The following is a 23,620-nucleotide window of genomic DNA, read 5'->3' on the forward strand; positions in this document are numbered from 1 at the left end:
CCAGACACAAGAACAGTACATGCCTATAATCCCAGTAATTTGTGTGTGTGTGGGGGGGCAAGCAGGAGGATCAGGAGTTAGTTCAAGGCTAGTCTCAGCTGCAAAGTTAAGTTGAGTGAGACTGGGCCTCAAAGATTCAACAAAAGTTAAGAGAGAAAATGAAATTGTTATCCTGAGTGGAAAATTATAATGAAACAAAACCACAAAGCCAGATCATATTTATGGATAAATATATTAGCAAATAAATACATTTCTCAACATAGTGCCTGATTCAAGCATCTTTCTGTCTGGTTCAGATATAAATACCTATGTGGGTGCCTGGGTGCCAGTCTCCTCACTGACTCTGAGGAGAGAAGGTTCCCAAGTAGGATCCCATGGCCATTTTGCCCCCACATTCACATTCCAGGCAAGGATAATGCCTGAGGGGCTAACAATGGTTAGGATGTCCTGGGATGAAGAGCTCCAGGAGGCCCCTCAGCCCTTGTCCACTTGGTACAAGCTGCCCAGGCCAACTTGTTGCCCTAATTCCACGTGTACACCTTCTGCTGGGTTGTATGGCTTCACTGGGAAGGTGGGCCTCTGGGTCCTGCAAACCCACGAGGTCACATGCCATTCTCCATCTTTGCTCTGAGACTCACTCTGAGAGGAATTCTGTCCTTGCTCAGCTGTGGTTTTGCTTTCCCTGCCTTCATCTCATTCCTCCTCTTCCCAGATGGTCGATTTCCTCTGTCTGTTGTGGGACTCAGAGACAGGAGAGCTTCCAGGAGAAGCTGTTCTCTCTCTTCCTGCTCTCTACCTCAGAGGAACTGGAGGTGCTGGAGTGACGCGGAGTTTGATCATCAAAAGATTCATCCCAGGTTGGTCAAAAGTCCCCACCTCTGGGACCGAACACTACACCCTGGCTCCCGAAGCCTGCAACTTAAGATTAGTTTAAGAACAGGGAAGGAGACGACTCCTCCCTGAGCACCAGGGCAGGTACTGGCTAGAGAAGGTGCAGAGACCTCCCTAAGGACAGGGCCTCACCAAATCCCCTGGTTCTTGTGTGAAGACGGGGACTGATCAAGCTGAAGTCGCCCCCGTGAAGCCATGACAGGAGGTGAGAGGCAGCCATGCCCTCAGCCTAACCCATTGGCTTGTGTGAACCTGAAGCCTGGGGCAAAGGTGACCCAGCAGGAGACCCAGCTGGGCTGGGGAAAGAGCAGCACCTTTGAGGACGCCTAGACATTCACCCTAGCTTCCTGTCAAAAACTCAGCCTTTCCAGACCCACCCCACAACTGCATTGTGGCTGTCGGTCTGGCTGGACACAAGACCTTCTGCACGGTAGGTGTGTTCTGCCGACAAGCCTGGGAGCTAGGGGCAGGGAGCAGCACCTCCCGCCACCCACCATCACCACTCTTCTTCCAGTGGTCCCAGGAAGTGCGGCAAAAAGAGAGGCTTGCTGAGGCTTCTCCCAGGAGCAGACCCCTTTGCCGGGTAGAACCCTGAGTCGTCTGGAGCACACCCGTGGTTGGAGCTATGTCTGGTCATCTCCCATCACACAGCCTGTTCACAGAGCTCCTCAAGCTCCTCCTCCGAGCCTGCATGGGAAGAGAGGGGAGAAAAAGGTCACGGAGGGTCCAGCTAGTTTCCTGCTTCTCCCACCTGTGGAGATTGGCCGGGGAGGGACCGCAGAGACGGAGACGTGGGAATATATCTGGAAAGGTGATTAGGCTGAAAGCTGAGAGGGGCCCTTTGGGAAACGGGAGTAAAAAAACAAACCCAGAGAAATACTTGCAGCAACCCTGTATGACCAGTATTTACTATTCATTCATTCACCCAATAAATATTTATTAAGTATTCACTTTGAACTTGGCTTGCTACCATTTGCTGAACAGGATCTCCAAAAGAATAAGCTAGGAGAGGAAGCATGCATGCACATGGGTCTTACGGCAGTGGCACAGACCGAGGATCATGAGAGGTGCATCATGGGAGGGGAGAGAGCACATCCAGGCACAGCAGTGAGGAAAGACTTTCTGACTGAAGATTGGCGAGCTGGAGTTACAGGAATGGCAAGAATTGGGTTTGTAGGAACAGGGAAGTCAGTGGGATATCCTGGGCAGTAGGAACTAGAACTAGTGTTTCCCCAACGTGACTGAAGCCGAGGGCAGAGGAAGGGACGGGAAATGGAGCTCGCTGGCCCTGAAGGCCATGTTAGGTTAGATTTTTCCTTCCTGTGGACCTAACAGAGCATTTGCTTCTAGACAGTTCACGGAAAGGCTGGTGAGCCTAGCAGCAGCATGGGGTAGCAGAAGGAGTAGCTGTGGGGCACAACTGTATGTTACCAGGCATGCAGCCCTCTGGCCTTCATGGCCCTGTCAGAGGGAGGCTCCAGCTTTGACCCTCAGGCTGTGCCCCACAAGGGGAGGGGCTGTCAGCAGTGGACCCGAGGAGAAGATGACAGCTAACACAGGAAAATGAGGGAGCGTTGACTCCGGAGCAAAAGGGAGACTGAGCTGGCAGCACCCAAAGCAGAGACGACCGAGCCCAAAGGGAACACCACCAAACACCTGGCCCATGCTCACACCACATGACTGTGAACACATCCATCCCACACACTGCTTGCATGCACGCCTCTCCATGGACCTGAGCAAGCTTTGCGTCCTCAGAAGCCTGCCTAGAACCTACCACATAGCAAGTGTGTAATCAGGAGGAAATGAATAAGTGAGTGTCCGTAGCTCCCAAGCCCTGCCTGTAGAATTCCGGGCCTTGTATTTCGGGACCTCTGGGGTCCTCTTTTGAGGAAGAAGGGTTCTTCTAGAAATGGCTATAGGCAAAGAAATGTGCCATTCATATACTGTCTCTCAAAGGTGGGAGGGAGTGGGAGGTAAGAGCCTTGGAAAGGGAGTATGGTTTGGGCAAATAAATGCTCAAATGCTTTTGGCTTAGAGCCAAGGATTTACATCGGCACTGTTGGCTGAGACACAGAAATGCCATGAGTTCCCATGAAGATGTGGCTGGCCTTACTAACAAGAGTGCTCGGAAGAGACGGGCTGCTAGGGAAGCTGGGAACTCCCTGTGATTTCTGCGCTTTAGATAAGTTACAGCCCTTGGCTTTCAGCAACCCCATGGCTGTTTTCATCTGCCCCGCAACATCCAGGTGTAGTGCCCTCTCCCCAGAACACCTGCTTCCCTGAAAACTCACCAGGCTGGGCTGGTAGCACCTGGCAGTGTGGATAAGGGCATGATCTGCCCTCTGGCATGTCAGAACTCCACTCGGAATGTCCCTCTCCAGGAGAGCATGGTCCCAGAGGCTGGCGGGGGGGCAGATACAACCACACTGGCTGTGAACGCGAGTAACAGGGGCCTGGGGCTTCATATAGCAGCCTCTTGTCCAGGCCTGGAGGTCTGAAGATCAATGGATGAGCCTCTGGGGGCCAAGGGTATGCTAGGCTGGGGCTGTAACGGGGGAAAACCTGGCAAGCTGGGTGCCCAGTCAAGTCCTGGGGCCGAGAGGTTGGCAAGGGTTCTGAGAGGCCACCCCGCCGTTTTCTCTGTGGGTGTCGGACAGGGAGGCTGGATTTCTGCAAGTTCAAAAGACTGTTGGGGTTGGAATTGGGGTTGGGGCTGGCAGCTTCTGCTAGGCCAGGAGCTGGCTCTGTAAGGGACCTGGGCCGGTGCGTGTTGGGGAACACTGAAGAAGCTGCCGGGTTGGGCGTGGTCAACTTCGGGTCCAAGATAGATGGCTCCCGTTGGAGCTGAGTCTGAGAAGCAGTAGGCCTGGGCTGAGGGACATTTTCTGGGCCAGGCTTCCTGCCATGCCACTGGAACCGCTTTTTATAGTGGTGGTGGCCGTGGCGGTGATAGTGGATGTGGCTGGAAACCTGAGTCTCCCCAGTGGGCACCACTGACTCCAGGGAACGAGGTCGAGAGGTCACACTAGGTTGTGTTCCTTTCCCTCGGAGATCCCCTTCAAGGCTGCAGTACACCAAGGGGTCAAAGTCACTGCTCAGGGAGCTGTGGAAGGTCGAACTGCTGCCATGGATGCCCTGCAGGCTGATGTCCGTGCAGTTAACCACTGAGTCACTGGAAGAGCCATGACAGGGCCCTGAGCTGGAGTCACTGGCTGGCCCATCTGCCAAGTAGCCGCTGCGTTCCGTACAGTAGCTTTCTCCAGACCCGCTGCTGTCATGAGGCCTAGCCCGACGTAGGGCCGCTGGGCAAGTTGTGGGGTGCTGAGAGCTACATCGGAGGCGCCTCAGCCCCCAGCCCTGTGCGTAGGGGTGCTGAGGTACTGCCAGGTGCTGCTGTTCTTCCGGAACCCGAAGATGTGAAGCCCTGGGTAGGCGTTGATGCCGAGAGCCCATTCTCGGCTCCTGGGAGGGCAGGAAGGGCCTAGGTCTTGGGGGGCCGGCCCCTGAATTCCTGGAAGGCCCCAACAGGTAGGCAGAAGGGAGATGATAGTGGGCATGGCCAGGATGCTGGCGAATGAGGTGGAGTCTCCTGCCTGGTTCCTGGTAAGATGGAGAGGCTCCCAGGCCCTGGGAAAATGAATCTCCTTCTGAAAAAAAGAACAAAGAACATGCACATTTGATTTCACAGACACAGCCTCCATTCAGAGAATGAACGCAGAAAGGCTACCCTGTCTGATCCTGCATTGCCTCTGAACTCAGTTTGGGACACCAAGAACATCTAATCTAAAATTTGCCTGAGACTGGACTTAACTCCTCCTTTTCATCAGGGCTGTCAATCCCTGCTCCTCTGGTCAGCCATCCCGGGCTCTTTCACCCAGGGCCGCCATTAGCTCACACTGTCCCTTTGGATGAACTAGCACAAGGTTCTTTTCCCTCAAGATACTGATTTCATATCCTTTTTTCCTTTTTTTTTTTTTTAGAAAATTGTTATATCGATTTTATTAGACTAGGACCCTTTATTGCCAAACATTAGAACAATGAATTTGAAAATAACCCAGATTTAGAATCAACAATACTGTCGGGAAAACACGCTCTTTGAGCAAGCGAAGATGGCTTCCACTCGGACAGCCCTCCCCAGCAGACAAGGTGCTCTTGAGCAGCGTGCAGCTGAAGCCACCATGGTGGCAGCTGCTTCTCCTTAGTCTCACAGTAGAAAGTCTTTCCCAGAGGGCAGTTATGTTCTAGATCCATCTGTGGGCACAAGGGGAGCCCTCGGTCCACCTCCTACCTACGATGTTGAACATGCAGAGGGGGCAAGTCTGATGCTGGTGTAGCCAGGGGTCCACGCAGGTACGATGGAACTCATGGAGGCAGGAAATGACCCGGAGCTCCTGAAGCAAACGAGAGTGTCCCAACCAAAGGTTACAAGGATCTCCCTGACTCACCTACTTGCAAAAGAACAGGAGAGTATTGGATGTATGGGCTTTGGTAGCTGGTGGATTTGCGTTAAGATGCACGACTTTGGGCAAGTCTCTCTCTCTCTCTCTTAGGTTTTACTTTTTTTTTTTTTGAGATAGTTTCACATCTCTGTGAGATAAGTTAGAGTCATGCACCACAATGCTTGGCTCAAATTTCTTAACAGTTTCTGCTGTCAGTAAGGATAAGAACCCAGTCCTCCCCACCCTCCTCTGCCATGGGGCTAACGAGAGATAATGTATTTAAAGTGCCACTGTCGCCTGGCAGGAGGCTCCCTCTCAGCAATATCAATGCTTTTTCTCAGAAGCCAACAAAATGACCACATTGAGGAGCAACACTTAGGACCCTTGTGTAGGTAGGATGGAGTCATACCCAGACCTGTCCGCCCCCCCCCCCCCGCCCCAGCTACCACCTCCATCTCCAGCCTAGCCCACCTTACCTGCCCCTCTGAGAACTCCTCCAGACAGATGGCACACATAGGGGCCGAGCTGCAACTACTCCCTGAGTCTGGCCTCTCGGCTCGCACCCGCCTACAGCTGGCTTGGTACCTCCTGGTGGCCAGCTGGCTGATGGCCCAGGCTGTCCGTTGCTGAAGAGAGTCCTGGGAAGAGGAATAGAGTTCAATCTGGAGCAAGGGCTCTGCTTCCCTGTTCCCTGCGCCACGGTTTGGATTCAGTTCCATCGCCCCATGAGGTCACACAGCCGAATGGCTGCCCTTGAGGGCGGATCCTGTCCAAGCTCCTGCATAGCTGCGACCTTCCGTCCCACCACCTTGCGATATTCCATTATGCTTGTCTTCCTTTGATTACTCATGAGAGACGCTTTAAAAAATCATTCTTCTTCTAGTCTATGTGTATGGGCATTTTGTCTGCATGCACGCCTGTGTACCATGTGCATGTCTAGTGCCCACAGAGACCAGAGAGGGTATCGGGTCCCCTGGAACTGGAGTTACAGACATGTAACACCCATGCTCACCTACTTCTGGTCTATGCTAGTCTGTCATTTTCTCAATTTCCCTGGACTGGTTAGAAATGGTTAACCCTGTCTCCCTGCCTGCTGGCTCCTCTTTGCTACCTCACTGTTCTCTGTAGCAAGCATACGTTGCCATCCAAAAGATTATACATTTTACTTCTTTTATTGCCTGCTTCCTCCCACTAGAATGAAAGCTTCTTAAGAGTAAAGGGCTGGTGCTGGAGAGATGGTTCAGTGGTTAAGAGCACTGGCTGCTCTTCCAGAGGTCCTGAGTTCAATTCCCAACAACCACATGATGGCTCACAACTATCTATAATGAGATCTGGTGCCCTCTTCTGGCATGTATGCAGAACACTGTATACATAATAAATAAATAAACCTTAAAAAAAAAGTGAAGGATTTTTTTTTGTCATTTTTACTCACAGTACTGTTTCCAGCACCTGAAACTGATATGTTTTACTCAGTATATATGATGGATGGATGGATGCGAAATATGAAGTATAAACCATCAGAAAATCTAGAGTTGATTTAGATGGAGATTGTTTTGAGGGCATAAAGACACCGGTCTGCCTCACATTCTTCTTTCCACCTCCACATCTGCACCCAAGCCCCCTCATGTCGGGCAGCCCACGCCGCTCACCGGTCTGCTGTGGTGGGGGCGACACCTGATACGCAGCACTGAAGCCAGGACGATCACAAAGATGGTGCCCACCACAGTCAGGAGGATCCACACGTCGTAATCTGGCTGGGGATGTGGGGAGAAGCAGAGAGGAGAAAGGGTCACCCTCCAGAAAGAGCCAGGTCAAGGTGCAAGGGAACACTGGAGTAGAGATGGAGATGGAAGGTCCCCTGGGCCTTCCACCTGAGGGATGAATGATGGAACTGGAAGGACCAGGTGCTCTCTCTGCCTTGGGGCTGCAGGAGAGGGGGCTGGAGCTGCAGCAGTGAGACCCCTTATCCCGGAAACTCATGTGTTTGCAACCAGAGGCGGAAAGAATCTCTTTGTACAGTGGGATGGGAGCTACTTGCTGGAGAGAGGTGGGGAGTGGAGAGGCACCAGCCAGGGGTCAGAGCCTGGGCTTCCGCAGGCAGGCAGGCTTCTGTGCTCTATGCCATAAAACCACAGAGTTGAAAACAGACTCAACAGACCCAATCTGTTTTATCCTGCAGACGAGGCTCAGAGAGCAGAAAAAATTCCCAGAGACACGTGGCTAAAGGCTGACTGGTCTAGAGGGTTTCCAGGGAGCGGGCACAAGGCTGCTCAGATGCAAGACAGATGCAAGGCGGAGGCCTGGGGTGCTTACCCAGGTTGGGGGCTCCTTCAGCTCAATCCTCACATGGGCCTTCCGGTTCTTGTACACAAACTCCATCAGCTTCTCAGCATCCTTACCCCAGATCAGCACCACTGGCCAAGTCAGTCCCAGCGGCTGCTGCAGCTGCAGAGAACAGAGTTCCACAGGGTTCTTGTGACTTCTGCTTCCCCCAGGAACCATACCTTCCTCCCTCCAAACCCTTCCTGGACCACCCGCCTGTCCCTAGGCACCTGCTCAGCCGCTGATCGATCCTCGGTGATGTCAAAGAGCACCGCACTAGCTCCACGCTCGCCAGCCATTCGGGCCTGCAGAGACACAGCCGAGGGTTATCACAGTCCGTCACAGGTGGCTCTCAACCCTGAACACAGGTATCTCTGAACCCTGTACACGCACAGGTATGTGTGCGAGGAGTCGAGGAGCCTGGGAACCCTGGCTGACAACCCAGCCCACTGCCTTCAAAGAACAACATTCAGTCTTTCATTTTGAAATGGAACACCCACCCAGGTTTTAGTGGGTGCCGGTAAACCAGCTTTGGTTCTAGGGTAAGATAAGCCCCTGCTCAGGGATCAAGCAGTGTGAGAACAAAGAGCAGGGAGTGACCAGCGGCTGGAAGAGGATAGAGAGGGAATGGGGAAAACAGAGAAAGACCCAGCCCTGCTTCTCCAGAGGCGGCTGTGGAATGTCACCCATCAGGAGTGAGACCAAGTGCTGAGAGCCTGGGACACTGTTCCATAACATAACAGATCCCCCCACCTCAGTGGTCACCCAGGGGCGATCTCTCCAGCTTGCCAAGCTCTCTGGTTCCGGATCAGGGCCTTAAGGAGGCCTTGCCCAGTTCTTGATTCCTTTGTCCTCTCCCTTAGGATGGCTGGATTGGACAAGGATTGAAAGACTGTGCACAGGTACACACATGTATTCTCCAAGGGCTCCAAGAGTGCGTCTGAGGCAGTACAATCTAGCCAGCCACGCAGCAACGCAGCAGCACAGATAAAAACAAAAGAGGGAACAAGAGGAGGGAATCTGGGGCCTGTGTGGGGTGAGAGATGGAAGATAAGTGCACAACAGCAACAACTAACCGACAAGGACGGACACTGGGAAGGTTCCTGAGCAGGGAATCGAACCCACCAGACCACCTCCTGTGCTACCTCCCACCCACCCAGGGACCCTGCTGAGTCTCTGGGGCCTTCCGACAGGCAGTGAAGGAGTTAACCCTTCTGCAAGTCACAGTGGCAGGAAGAGGAGTCTGTGCTGGGACTTACAGTCCCAGAGCTTTGATCTGTGCTCCCTTCCCTGGGAGAGCCTGTTGGAGCAGGTCCCCGGCCAGGCAGGCTGGGAGCAGCTTGTTCTCCACTCTCCCCAGTGGCAGGGACTAGTGGGCCCCTCAGAACCAGCTACGTGCAGGCAGGGGACAGGGAGAAGGCACTGAGACACTTAAGCGGGGGTGGGAGGGGCTATTTTGGTTAGGATAACTTTCCTTTCTTCTCTCTTGCTCCAGGGAGCTGGGCTGGTCCCTCTTCGGACCCTGCCTAGGACCCCAAGTCCTGAGGAAATTCATGGACTCCACAATGAACAGACTGGGGAAGAAATTGAGAAACTGCAGCTTAACCACTTCCTCCCAGAAAGCCTAGCCAGCTCCAAACACATCTTCAGGGCCCTCCAATTTCGGGCTTTCAATAAGTGTTGACAGGGAGTGGCCTCTGTCTTTAATTCCAACACTTATGAGACAGAGGCAGACAGATCTCTGACCTTAGGGCTAGCCAGAGGGAGTTACAGGACAGCCAGGGCTATGCAGAAAAACACTGTCTCAAAACAAACAACAACAACAAAAAGAAGTGTTGAAAAAGGAACCCCATAGGGGAGCCTGCTGTTGATCTAATAGTCCAGGGATGGGCGAGGAGTGGGTTGGGAAATTCAGTAGTCACAGAAAGATTCCCATACCCAAGGTTCTGGGCTCAGTGTGGCCCAGAAGAGTATGGGGGCTCCCTTCTTTGGAGATTTTCTTACTTCTTCATCCAGCTCTCTTTGAAGAATTGGGTAGGAACAGTAGAAAGCAATTACTGTGAGGTTCAAACACCCTAGCCCATTACAGCCCATAATTACAAAGTTGTAAAAGTGATCAAAGAGCCCAGAGCGTTTGCCAACAGGAGAATATAAACAGGACTTTCTGGCAGTGGATTCCTGTGTTCGGAGTTCAAGAGACAGAAAGCAAGATTTGGGGATGGATGGCAGTCCAACCTGGGGCTCTCTGAGCCTCCTGCCAACTTGCACCCAAGAGTAGGAGTTACCTATGGAGTAGCTCTTTGAGGAGTGAAATCTGGAAGACAGGGAGGATGGGCAAGCTCCCACAACCTGAAATTGAGCTTCAGAAAGACAGCCATGTCCTCTCTGGGATGCTACAGGGTGGGCCAGACCCTGGGCCAGCAGGCACAACTGCACCAGGAGCCGGCTCAGAGCATACAGAGAGGGAGCTGGAATCCTGTCTTTCGGTCCATTAGTCGACTGTTAGGTTTTCCTCTACAGACCACAGTGACTGTTTCAGAACACCGCCTGCTCACCCATAACACAACAACATCCACTATGCCCACTAAGCCAAGAAGCTCCGGACTCTCTGTGCACACCACACTAGAATGCTCGGGCTGGGGAGATGGCTCAGCTGTTAAGAGCACGGGCTGCTCTTCCTGAGGTCCTGAGTTCAATTTCCAGCATCCACATGGTGGCTCACAACCATCTATAATGGGACCCGATGCCTTCTTCTGGCCTGCAGGCGGGCATGCAGAGCAGTCATACATAAAATATAAATAAGTAAAATTTAAAGAAAAAATGGTTAAAAAAAAAAACTAGACTGCTTGTAATGATATTCTAGCATACATGAAAGGAACAGAAAATGGCCGACACCTTTTACTTCTGAATGCCCTCTACCATCTGGTCCCCTGTCTGACACAAACACTCAACACACAAAACAGATAAATGTGAAGCAGCTCCCTCTGGGGGTGGGAGGAAGGGAAAGCACTTTAGTCCCCCTGCCCCCACCCATCACCCCCCCTCCAAGAAACACAGACTTAGTACGACATTTTGTTGAAGTCCATTTGGTCAAAGACCCCCATCTGCTGGGAGGAGTTCCATCCCCACAGGGCTGGGTCAGGCTGGAAAGAGTCAGTAGGATGAGCCGCACTAGGCTGCGCTCAAGAGCATGGGAGAAGGAAGGAGAAGGCAGAAGCTTCTTACTGAGACCTGCCCTGCCCAGAGGGCTGAGGAGGAGACTCCAGCTCTGCTCCCACCAGGAGCTGTGAGACTTTGGGGGAAACTCCACGGCGCTTCTGTTTTCTTTTCTGTAATCTGGGGCAATAACAGACCCCGCCTCATAGAGCTACTATGTGAACTACATTAATTAATCCACGTAAAGTAATTAGGTTTGGGCCGGGCACACGGTGCTATTATATCAACTACTATATGTGGCTCGCATACACGAGTTTATTTATTCCTTAGTATTCTCTAGGAAACCAAGACTCAGAGGGCCTGAACTGGTCCATGGACACTAACTGATAAACAGTGAAGACTCTTCACCATCATCTTGGACTTCAGCCCCCAGAGTGCCTTCTCTTTCTGTTTTGTTCTGTCTTCGTCAAGGCAAGGTCTCATTATGTTGCCCAGGCTAGCCCCAAACTCAGCACCCTGCTCCGTCAGTATTCCTGCATGCCGTGATTACAGGTATGTGTCATCATGTCCCGCTTGAGAGGGCCTTCTCTTAGCCGCTGGCTTGGTGGCCATCTTGGTACCCAGCGGCTTGCCTATCTAATTCCTTCTGTGTTTGTCCAGGTATGACAGGGGACTTGGGACTGATAAAGAGGCAGACACCACTCCAGGTGACTGGATAGGGACAGAAAAGTCCAGAAGAATCATGGCGAGGGTTTCAGAGAAGACCAAGTGAGATAAGCAGTTTTAAAAAAATCAAAAGCAGCTTTTGTGAACTGTAGAGCATATGAGGAAGACTGTTCAGTGGGGAACACACACTTAGCGTGTGCAAGGCTCTGGGTAAGACTGCTCAGTGTGGAACACACATTTAGCGTGTGCAAGGCTCTGGGTAAGACTGCTCAGTGTGGAACACACACTTAGCGTGTGCAAGGCTCTGGGTAAGACTGCTCAGTGTGGAACACACACTTAGCGTGTGCAAGGCTCTGGCTTCAATACCCAGAAAAATCAAAACAAAATGAGACAAAATAAGCGAACAGCTGGTACTGTCATGTATGTCTGTGACGACACGCTGGTCACTGTGATCACTTACTGGAAGATTGCCATTGTGCTTAGCACTGGATTATGAGTTTGCATCTGTACTGTCTCCTTAAATCCTCACCCTAGAGCAGGAGAGGTGGCTCAGTGATTAAGAACATAGGCAGTTCTTTCAGAGGACCCAGGTTCAAGTCCTTGCACCCTCGTGGTGGCTCACAATGATCATGACTTCAGTTCCAGGGGATCTGATGCCCTCTCCTGGCCTCTTGAGGTCACGAGGCATACACATGGTACACAGACATGCATGCCGACAAAACACCAATGCACATAAAATACTCCTTTCTTCCCTGTCCTCCCTTCTCTTTCCTTTAATTTATTCATTTTTTGAGAGGGTCTCTTCAATCTAAGGTTAGGCTTGAACTTGCTGTGTGTGTGTGTGTGTGTGTGTGTGTGTGTGTGTGTAGCCAAGGATGGCCTTGAACTCTTAATCCTCCTGCCTCTATTTCCTGAGTGCTGGGATTACAAGCATGTACCACCACACCTGATTTATCATTAATATTAAGGGAAAACGAGAACAGGAACCAATTTGGGTTAGTGATTTTCAGTTTTTTTTTCTTTACCAGAGACCTTATCTTTTCCTTACATGTCCTACGAACTGTAATTGTGTGTGTGTGTGTGTTCCACTAAACTAGCCATATATAATATTCATCTTGTTATATAATTTGTATTAATGTGCTGAACTTAAGAGAATTCTATAAAGCCAAAGCAAAATAAAGTATTTTAGTTTAGATTTTGAGATTCCTGAGACAACAAAAGTACCTAGAACACCCTTATTACTAACCTTACAGACCTCTTTTGAGCAGGACACCCTAGGCAAACAGTTGGCCAAGTTAGATGACAGGAGCCGTTTGGCATGCTTGGGAAAAGGGCAATTCTCTTAGCAATGACTGAGAAGCCAGGTGTGGGGGTTCGTCTGACTGTCAATTTAACTGGGCTGAGAAGCACCTAAGAGATTAGCAAAGGGTACCTCTGGGTGTGTCTGCGAAGATGTTTCCAGAGAGCTTAATTAAAGGGGAAGACCTGCTCTAGTGTGAGCAGCAGCATCCCAAAGACTGAGGCCACAGATGGAATGGAAGGGAGGAAAGGAGAAAGCACACTAACACAGCGTGTGTGTGTGTGTGTGTGTGTGTGTGTGTGTGTGTGTGAGACCTGCAGAGGTCGAGGAAAAAGCCTCCTGCATAGAAGCACCCTTATAGTCGGCCAGTGTAGATAGTGTAGTCACAGACTGTGTTAAAAGAACTGCAGGAAGCTGGGTGTGGCACAAACCTGTGAATGTCTTCAGCAAGTATAGGTTGTGAGTACCTATGCAGGCCTGTGAGTATCTTCTGCCTTAATATTATTTTAAGCTTTTATTTGTTTTATTTTTTGGAGACAGGGTTTCTCTGTGTAGCCCTGGCAGTCGTGGAACTCTTCCTGTAGACCAGGCTAGCCTTGAAGTCAGAGGTCCGCCTGCCTTTGCCTCCCAAGTGCTGGGATTAAAAGCGTGCACCACCACTGCCTGGTTTATTTCCAGTTTTTAAATGTGGCAACTAATTTACATTTTAGTGGGAGGTATTTTGTTTTGTTGTTTGAGCTTTTGTTTTGTTTTAATTTTGAAGCAGGGTCTCATATAGCCCAGGCTAGCCTCACACTCACCGTGTGAGTGAGGTGACCTTGACTTTCTAATCATCTTGCCTTTAACCTGGAGGGCCGGAATTATAAGCATGTACCACCAAGCCTGACTTTATGAAACGTCAGAGAACAAAGCCAGGGCCTGTGCAATCTAGGCCAGCTGAGCCATACCCCCAGCCCTAATTTACATATGACCCTTGTGTAAGCCAAAATCATCTTGCAGGCCTAAAGTTAACAAAGCTCACAGGAAATGTGTACACATCGTAGGGAGAGCAATAGCTTCCACTTGGCTGTTTTGTTTTCCTCTTTTGAGCCAGCGTTTTTGTTATACAGCGCTGGCTGAGCTGGTGTTTACTCTCCAGCCCGAGCTGGCCTTCAGTACACAATCCTCGCTCGGCCTCCTGCCTCCTGCGTGCTGGGACCTCAGGCACAAGCCACCAAGTTCGGCTGTTTTGCTGTTCTTGTGAAAGTACTCAGCAGATGTTTCTGAAGTGTGAAAAACAAACCTTCAAGTGACACCCCACCCTGTGCTACCCACCTGATCTGCTCTTGTGCTGAGGAAGGGAAAGCCCTCAGAACTTCTAAGAAATGGAGTGGGGTGAGGCAGTGGGAGCTCATGCTGGGATGAAATTCAAAATCCTGGGCCCGCCTGGTAGAAAAACAAAAGTGTGGATTTCTACCGCTCTCGGATGGGTTGAGAACTAAGGGAACTTGAGGAATCAATCAGGCTTAGCAATTTTTGTTGTTGTTGTTGTGGGTTTTTTTTTTTTTTTTTGAGACAGTTTCTCTGTGTAACAGCTCTGGCTATCCTGGAAATCACTCTGTATACCAGGTTGGCCTCGAACTCACAGAGATCCACCTGCCTCTGCTTCCCAAGTACTGGGATTAAAGGTGTGTGCTACCACTGCCCAGCCAGGTTTAGCATTCCTTAAAAAAAAAAAACACGCTATTTTATGTATATGTGTATAGATGATATGTATGGTGTCTGTGTACCACCTTTCTCCTGGAACCCGTGGAGGCCAGAAGAGGGCATCAGATCCCTTGGAACTGACTTTCAGATGGTTGTGAGCCACCAAGTGGTGCTGGGAAGAGCAGCCAGAGTTCTTAATCACTGAGCCATCTCTCCAGCCTCGAGGTCTTATCGTTCTAAGAGACAAGGAGACAAGGGAGCACAGCGTCCCCCAGCCCAGTGCTGGGTGCAGCTGAGGACATGTGGTTTGAGGACGGGTGCTGTGAGACTCTACCTTACTGGCCAGTGACAGGCAGGGCCGAGGAGCCCTTCGAGGACTCTCCAGCTTGACGATGCTGATGAATCCAGGCTCCAGGTTGTCGTCGTCACTGGCGTTGCACAGGTACAGCGGGTGGGACTGCAGAGAGACAAAGACCTGGGTTAGAGGGGCTCTGGGAAGCAGGTGCGAGGCCTGGGTTAGAGCAGGTATGAGCTACGGACAAGAACCAAGCACATCTACATTATTCTAGGCAGGCCCCAGGTTGGCCTCTTTTAAAAAGGTATTTAAAAATAATGTGTGTGTATGTGCGCGCACGCGTGCATGTGTGCATATGTGGATGTGAGCACATGCTCCATGGTGTGTATGTGGGGGTCAGAGAACAAGTTCCAGGGATTGTTTTTCTCCTTCTGCCATGGGGTCTAGACTCAAGCTCAGGTTGCCAGGCTTGCACTACATGAACTTTTACCTGCTGAGCCATCTTGTTGGCCATGAGTAGGTCTCTTGCTACTAGAAAAGAGTAGACCTTCACTGGGCATGGCGGCTGATGCCTGTAACTCCAGAACTCAGAAGGCAGAGGCAGGGGGTTTGCCAGAAGTATGAGGCCAGCCTGGGTACACAGCGAGTTTCAGGCCACCATATTGCAAGAAGAGTGAATCTTATTGCTGGAGAGCTTCATATTAAGCTAGTAATCACTCTTTGTGACTTCAAAGGTGCTGAGGGTACAAGGGATGGGGGATGGGAAGGAGGAGCATCGCAGACAGGACCTAAATGAAGAACCTGCTGTGCAGCAGCTGCAGGACCCTCAAGCCATACTTTTCTAAACAGACCAACTGCAGATGGCTCCTCTTCTGAGCACAGTGTCTCCTGATCCTTCTACTTGCTCCCAAACCTCCAGGTTCTGAGAGTGCTCCTGTAAGCTCCAGACTCAGGGAGTGCTCCTGTAAGCTCCAGACTCAGGGAGTGCTCCTGTAAGCTCCAGGCTCAGAGAATGCTCCTGTAAGCTCCAGGCTCAGGGAGTGCTCCTGTAAGCTCCAGGCTCAGAGAATGCTCCTGTAAGCTCCACGCTCAGAGAGTGCTCCACTGATCCTGCCTCTGTGCCTTCTGTCCTTGAGCCTGGAGGCAGTGTCAGGTGCTGCGATGCTGTTTTGGGATGCCTCAACAGCTGTTGCCCTGCAGATTCTGGCCTGTGTCTTCTAACTCAGTGTACCTGCCCCTCTTTCTCACTTTCCTGTGAGTGCCCTGTGCCCATCATGGGATCAAGCAAGCTGCTGGAGGAGGCTGTCTTTGGATGAAGCTGGGCCAAGACTTAGGGACTGGCCAACACAATTCCTGGGCACAGGAATGATGCAGTAGAGATGGGACTAACTCTGTCTATTAGCTCTAGGACTATGGAAGGTCCAATCCAAGACGGTACCTCTAAGGCAAACTGGTACAGAATCATGACTAAAGGGAAAACGGACCAGCTGTGTGAACGAAATCCTGGGACCCCTTCATCAGAGAAACGAGATCCTTCACTTAACAATCTTATTCCATAGTATTCTTTGATAACATTTTATTTGTTTTCTGTGCACGTGTGGCATGCACACCATGGTGTGTATGTGGAGGAGGTCAGAGGACAACTGTGGACACCCGTTCTCTCCTTCCACCACGGGGATCCAAGTGATTGGACTTGGGTCATCAGGCTTGATGACAACTCTGTTGAGCCATCTCACCTGCTCTTTATGTAAGACAATTCTAAAATATATCTGACTCTGAATTTCCCAAAGTGCTAAGAGAACAAAGTAGTATTTGCTTGTCCCTGGCGTCCCATGTCTTGGCCAGAGAGTGATTCCTACAAAGGGGTGGTTAGTACTTCGCTCTCTACTGATGCTAAAGTTTGAAGTTCTTTCAGAACGAGCCATCAGAGGGAGCACAGGGAATTTCAAATTGATGATGATGATGTCCACTATGGGTTGAAAACCGTAGTAACTTTCCGAAAGCTTTCTCATGCTCATCTCTTACTGACTCAAACCTGGTAGGTTCTCAATCAATATTTACGATGTCTCTTTGCATTGTGGCCTTCATAAGAACATCTTGGGGAGGTAGCAGGGGTCCTATGCTTATTTCCAGAATTTAAGGGCTACTGGCCTGGCGGTGATGGAGGCTCAGTGTGGGAGAAAGGTTACACTCTTGTCTCCAGAAATGAACGGCATGAGGCTGGGCTGTGTTCTTTTCAATGAGTACCGTGGCTTCAGTCTGCCTATCCAACCATCCACCCATTCCGTGTGTGTGTGCGCGCACACACATGCATGTGCGTGTATGTGTGTGTGTGTGCATGTGCATATGTGTGCAATTCATTTTGTATGTATGTGCACATGTGAGTGTGGGTCAGAGGTTGACGCTGAAAGCCTCAATCAATTGCTTTCCACCTTACTTTTATAGATTGGTTTCTCATTGAGCCTGGAGCTCGTCAACGAGGCTAGCCCGGCTGGCCAGCATGCTCCCAGGGACCTGCCTGTGTCTGCCCCCACGCACTGAGACTACAGGTGAGCAGCGCCGTACCTCACCTTTTTGTTTTTAAGGTTTATTATTTCTATTTTGCCTGTATGAATGCTTGTCAGAATGTGTGCAACTCGTGTACCTGGTGCCTGAGGAGGCCAGAAGAGGGCATCAGATCCCCCAAAACTCGAGTTGTAGACAGCTGTGAGCTGCCATGTGGGTGTTGGAAACCAACCCAGGTCCTCTGCCAGTGTTCTGAACTGAGTAGCCATCTCTTCAGCCAGCGCTCAGCTCTTTAACACGGTGCTGGGCACAGAATCCCAGTCCTCACGCTGCACAGCAAGCGCTTTCCTGATCAAGTTGTCCGTCTCCCAGCCCTCCATTCATTCTTCAATTCCACCAACCCTGCAGGCTCCTACTGAGGCTAGCGTGGTCAAGAGACTACTGGAGGATATGAGAAGTAGAGACTCGAGGTTCCAGATGAGGAATGGAGCATTTATTGCAAGGGTGAATTGATAGCTTTATCAGAGGCTGACTGAATATGTGCTCACCCAAAAGACCAACAAAGAGAAGAGGGAGGAGAGGTCGTTCCCAGCAGAGGAAGCCACCTGTCCTGAAAACACAGACTGAGACAGAACTGTGGGAAGGCGGGGTAGGTGTGAGCAGGATGGCAGGGGACGGGCAACAGGAGCCAGCCCACGCCGTGGAGACCACAGACTTGTACACAGGAGGACTCCCCCGCTGATTCCAAGGAGCCTGTGTGGAGGAGAGTCGGACACGGCTGTGCCAAGCGAGCAGAAATTCCTGGGACGTAGAAATTAGTCACAGAAGTCCACTGCTTTGACTAGCTTGCCCTCCCATCACAGGCCAGCTCTCTAAGACCCCTAACACACACACACACACACACACACACACACACACAGAGAGAGAGAGAGAGAGAGAGAGAGAGAGAGAGAGCGCAGAGGGCAGATCTAGAAAGGGAAGCTTTGCAGAGATTTACCCAGCACTCCGTCCCTAAGCCTCAGCGGAGCACAGCATCAGTCATGTCGGAGGATGCATCTGGCAAGGGGGAAGAGGAGTCCAGGAGTCAGAATCAGCAGAATTGCTGAACCGGCAACCGAGAACAAGAATGGGGGGTGACCGGCCTTTGTGCCGCCTGCCTTCCGGGGCTTCAGCCTTACTCCACTGCGAGGCAGGCCTTGCCTCCTGTATAAAGAAGAGCCTGCGGCTCAGAGAAGCCAAGCTCACACAAGACTAGCTTTTAGCTTGTCGGACTCCATCCTCTCCTGTCACGGAGCTCAATATGAATGCACAGTATCACTGTGAGGCAGAAGCTATTGTTGACCCTCCTTTGAAGATGAGGAACTGAGGCACCAGAAGGTTAAGAGTACCACAGTTGGTAACGGACACCACATCAGAGGGAACCTAATAGTAGAATAAGTCAAAGGAGAAAAACGTGGGAGAGCTGGGTATAGTGTCACATGTCTGTAAGACAACACTAGAGGACCGAGACAGAAGGAAGGCCACGGGTTCCAGGCCAGCCTGAGCTACACAGGGAGTTCCATGCCAGCCTGAGCTTCAGTGTTCACATTTGGCTCTGAAAGCATGATATCCTTCCCCAACTCATAACCAAATCATTTGTCTTACTAATTATATGGGGGTATTTTCTGTTGTCTAAGACTTTGTAGACCAGCAACTTGCATGCAGTAAGCTTCCTGTCCCTGCCTCCCAAGTGATATTACAAGTGTGCAGCATCATGACCTGCCAATTATATGTCTATAAAGTCAAAGGGCTCAAAGACGAGTTCCTAGAATGCCGTTGACCCCACCCCCCCCCCAGGATGTTGTCCTGGGTACTCTTTACACATTCTTTGAGTCACCCCAACAACCTCACAAGCATAGTACTCCACTTACTGCCTCATCTTGAGCGCCAGATCCCTAGGTTCTAACGTCCCTGCATCCTTCTGTGTGAAGAACCGCAAATAGATACCTCAAACCCAGCCTGCTCAAGACTGACCAGATCACTGTATAGTCTGAAACTGGGTCTCCAGTGTCCCTTGTCCTGGGGATCAGAAGCAGGATCTACCTGTCACCCAGTCAGGGGCTACCCACCCTGCCTCCTCTATTTCCTTCAAACATGAAAATGGGAGAAATCAACAAATAAACTGGGCATGGTGGCACATGTCTTTAATACCAGGACTCAGAAGGCAAGAACAGGGGGATCTCTGTGAGCTCAAGGCCAGCCTGATTTACAAATGAGTTCCAGGACAACCAGAGCTATACAATGAGACCTTACTGAGAGAGAGAGAGAGAGAGAGAGAGAGAGAGAGAGAGAGAGAGAGAGAGAGAAAGGAAGTCACCAAACTTGGTCGGTCAGTTCACTCACCAAGCAGAGAGGAACCATCATTTTAGGTTCATCATAAAGTAGAAAGCTCAGGGATCCAATTATCTATCTGCCTCTTTACTCCTGTTTCTTCCCAATCAGTCCAGGTCCTTAGTTACAGTTGTCATCACAGTTGCTACCCAGAATCACTAGAAACTTCTTAACTAGGCTTGTCTTACCCCACTCACCCCTCTGTATTGTGGCAAAGTGGCTCCAGCGCTAACTTGAGCTTGCTTGCCTGTTTGGAAGCTCTCAGTGGGCTCCTCACAGCTCTTGGATGAAGTCTGCAGCCTTAAACGCCTGGCCTGGGCTCGGGGGATATGGCTCACTGAGTAAAAGCATTTGCTGTGTCGGCCGTGATCTTGGAACCCACATAACCCACGTAAATGCAGGAGGAGGTAATCGACTCTACAAAGTCACTTATCTGACATCCACATGTGTGCTATGGCATGCATGCCCACACATATAAATCATGAGTATGTGCGTGCCCACCAGAGACACACGGACACAGGTTTTAAAGGCTGTGCCTGAGCTGCCTTGCCTTGTGGCTTACTCTCTCTTCCTAATACTCCCGCCCCCGCACTTTGTGTCCAAAAATAACAACCTGCTCTACTTCCCTAAACACACTCTTGGCATCTGCAGACTGGTCCTGTATTTCCCTAATCACAGGGTTTTCCCACTGTGGCGAATCTGTCTGCTGTCTTCCCTACCCAGCCCTCAGGCCACCTGTCCCCCACTGTCCTGTCAGTGACCGCTGGACATGGGGTACCCAGGATTTACTGACAACCAGAGGACTAGCAGATGACTCCTAAGACAACAGAGTGTACACCAAAAACCCTGGCAATGGTTGCTCTGGAAAAGACACAGAGAGAGGAAGTGGTAAGGGAGGGTTATGGCGCTGGAAGGAGAATGAACAATGGCTTTCTGTACTTCCTGCCTTTTCTCTCCTTCACCCCTTGCCCTAGGAGCATTTGCCACACGCCAACGCTGGCTCACAGCTCCTTTCCTGGCTTTGGTGAAAGGTGAACTCTCCGAGGAAGTGCAAATGTCCCAAAGACAGAAAGAAGTGGAGTGCGGAGGGAGGGTCCTGCCTCTAGAACCTTAAAGGGGTGAGGAGGAGTCTAGGCTGGACCCCAGAAGGCGTGTGGTCCCTGTCGAATGACTGAGCAACAGGTATGGGGAGACTGGACCCCAGGAGAAAACGTGTATCCACTCAGATTCTCCCCCTTTCCTTCTCCTTTCCCTCCTGTCTCTTCTTTCTTTCTAAGACAGGGTGCTGTGTAGCCCAGGTTAGCCCCAAGCTCAATATGTAGTGGAGGATGACTGGATTTCTGATCTTCCTCCCCCTACTGAGTGCTGGGGTTTCAGACATGTGTCGCCCCCTACCCCCGGTTGATTCAGGGCCGGGGGTAGAACTCAGGGCTTCATGATGCCACTTAATCAACTAAGCTATATCCAAACTTTTTTTTCCTCTCTCAACGCTGGAGCCGGGGCCCAGAGCCATGTGTATGCTAGACAAAGGCTCTTCCACTGAGCTACAGCCCCAGTGCTTTCCCCTCTGATCTCAAAGGGAACCTGCGTCTGGGTAACAGGTGTTTGTGGTAATGAGCACAGGCATCGGGTTCCCTAGCTAAGGTAGGTTTCTTAAAACTCTGGGCATTTGTGCCTCTTCCTTTTTGAAGGGAAGCTACCTTGCACTCACCCTGAGAGATGGGGCCTTGGAAACAGATTTAACAGAAAATATGTGACCTTTCTTGTACAGTCCAATTAGTAGTGTAAGAAACACGTTCACCACATTTTTGCACGGTTTGACTTGGTTACCATGAGAGCTTTGCAAGTATCCTCAGATTAAAAATGAAAACCAGTCATTCTCACCAAGACTGTTCATTACCTAGCTAGGAAGCTTGCTGCCCTGTGAACACAGAGGCAGCCTTCACCCATCCTTCCAGGCATTCCAGCCCAAGGCGGGATCCTGGGGAGAGAGCAGACCTAGGGGCATTCACCTCCTCAGGATGCCTGGGCTCCTAATCACAAATAGGAAGTTGTTGGCCTGCCCATTCTTTCAGTGATACCAGAAGAGGACCAAGTGCTTTTTAGATTCAGTGAGAATGCGGCTGGGCAGGGCTCCCAGAAACTGAAGGAATTTAAGAATTGGTGGGTGGTGTGTGTTCCCAAGAGAAGCCATGAGTTGAGATGGGATACCCCTGTCCTAGAGTTACCATGAGGGAGGTCCAGATCACTCAGGTTTAGAACTGGCTTTGCGCACACTTACACCCCTCGGCAAAGACACGAAAACTGGTGTCTCTCTTTCTCTCTCTGTGTGTGTATGTGTGTGTGTGTGAGAGAGAGATGTTATAATCTTTTTGTTCTAAGAGGCATAGTCTTGCTATGGTGCTTAGGATTGCCCTGAACTTCTGGGCTCAAGGGACACTCCTGCTTTAACCCCTGGAATAGCTACGGCTCCAACTGTGAACTCCGATGTCCATGTTTTGTTTTAGAGATAGGTAGGGTCTTGCTGTGTAGCTTAGGTTGACTTAAACTCTTGTCTCTCTTGCTTCAACCTAGTCAGGGCTAAGATTACAGGCATGGATGCTACACCCATCTGGACTTTATATTTTTAAGTCCATTGTTCTTTCTTTAACTTATTCATTCTGGTTTAATTTCTTTCCAAGACAGAGGTTAGGTTCAAATTCAAATGGCCTCACTAGGTACCTGTGGAGTCTTGGGCAAGTTACTTTCTGAGCATCATAGCCTTCATTTCAGGATGGAAACAACAATACCACAGAAAAATGACCCCTGTTCATCCCAAAGACCAGAGATAATGACTAGTAAGTGCCCAGCACAGACCGACACCTAGCAAGTGCTCATTAAATGGGAGCTGGCTTTATTATTGTACTTACAATAACAATTCTCTTTTTATTCCTGGAAGAGACAAGGCCCTTTCTGACTCCTTCCTCCCGTGGCGGTCAACAGTGCCTCTGAAGGCCAGTATTCTGCAAGGCAGAGTCTGGGACAGTTCCTTATCCAGGGCCACGTCCCTCCCGTTCTCAGCCCTCCAAACCCCACCGAACAAGCTCTTCCAGTTTTCAGCCCGCCTCCTTCCCATGTGACCTCATTACGGCCTCACAAAGGGCATTCCAGGGCTCCAGTGAGCTCTGTACTTAACTCCCGGCTCTGTTCTCCGGGCATCTATCTTCTCGTGGGCGTGGGCTTCTGCAAGCCACTGGCACTATATCCCATTTCCCAGCCCTCTCCCCCTCCCCCCCACTGCTGCAACAATCTTTCAGTTCTCGGATTCTACACTCAGACCTTCACCCAGGCCTTGGACAGGTAACTTTACTGCCTGCTACAATTTTGCCTTTGTAATCAGGAGCACTGGCCAGACTTCAAAGGCGCCCTTCTCCCTATTTCCTCTTCCCAGATTTGATAATCATCCTCACCAGTGCACCCTCCATTACCTGAACTTAGAACCACTTGACTTTTATCTTGGGCGGCAGGACACACCAGCATCATAAAATATAGCTCTTGCTGCTTGGGGAAAAGCAGACTAGGGCTGGTCCACCTCTCAGCTCTTGGATTTTCGAGACAGGGTTTCTTATTGTAGCTCTGGCTATAATGGAACTCACCCTATAGACCAGACTGGCCTCAGAGATTGGCCTGCCTCTGCCTCCAGAGTGTTGGGTTTAAAGACATGCACCCTCACTGTCTGACTTTTTTTTTTTAATTTTTATTTATTTATTTTTTTTGAGACGAGGTCTTACATAGCCTAGGCTGGTTTCAAACTCTATTTTGTAGCTGACACTGGCCATGGATGATCCCCATGCCTCCATTTCCTGCCTGGCCATTGTGTATCATTTCAAGCTACAGAAGAAGATCATATTGGGGAGAGAGAATCTCCCTGTGGAACAGCAGAGCTGGTGAACCAGAAGGCAGAGAGCAGATGCGCTAGACCGCTGGTGAAGCAGGAAAGCCTAGGGGAAA

At 50.6% G+C, this 23,620-nt stretch overlaps 1 protein-coding gene across 5 annotated transcripts in view; it reads right to left on the bottom strand.

Annotated features, from left to right (window-relative positions):
* Positions 1–213: 213 nt before the first annotated feature.
* Rnf43 (ring finger protein 43) overlaps positions 214–23,620 on the bottom strand; it is a 69,388-nt gene continuing 45,981 nt past the window's right edge. For 3 of the 5 annotated variants that reach the window (XM_087910127.1, XM_087910125.1, XM_087910124.1), the window contains 7 exons: positions 14,795–14,917; positions 7,883–7,957; positions 7,644–7,775; positions 6,980–7,084; positions 5,807–5,968; positions 5,180–5,282; positions 3,064–4,538 (listed from right to left, as the gene is read on the bottom strand). In XM_087910127.1, the coding sequence (XP_087766253.1) occupies positions 3,079–4,538; positions 5,180–5,282; positions 5,807–5,968; positions 6,980–7,084; positions 7,644–7,775; positions 7,883–7,957; positions 14,795–14,917 (2,160 nt within the window). In that variant the 3' untranslated portion in view covers positions 3,064–3,078. Of the gene's footprint in view, positions 1,579–3,063; positions 4,539–5,179; positions 5,283–5,806; positions 5,969–6,979; positions 7,085–7,643; positions 7,776–7,882; positions 7,958–14,794; positions 14,918–22,539; positions 22,681–23,620 lie in introns of those variants that run through there. The other 2 variants (XM_087910126.1, XM_087910128.1) reach the window with 2 other exon arrangements.

The sequence above is a fragment of the Myodes glareolus genome, chromosome 9, assembly GCF_982192425.1.
Source record: "Myodes glareolus chromosome 9, mMyoGla1.1, whole genome shotgun sequence".
In the NCBI taxonomy this organism is placed as follows: Eukaryota; Metazoa; Chordata; class Mammalia; order Rodentia; family Cricetidae; genus Myodes; species Myodes glareolus.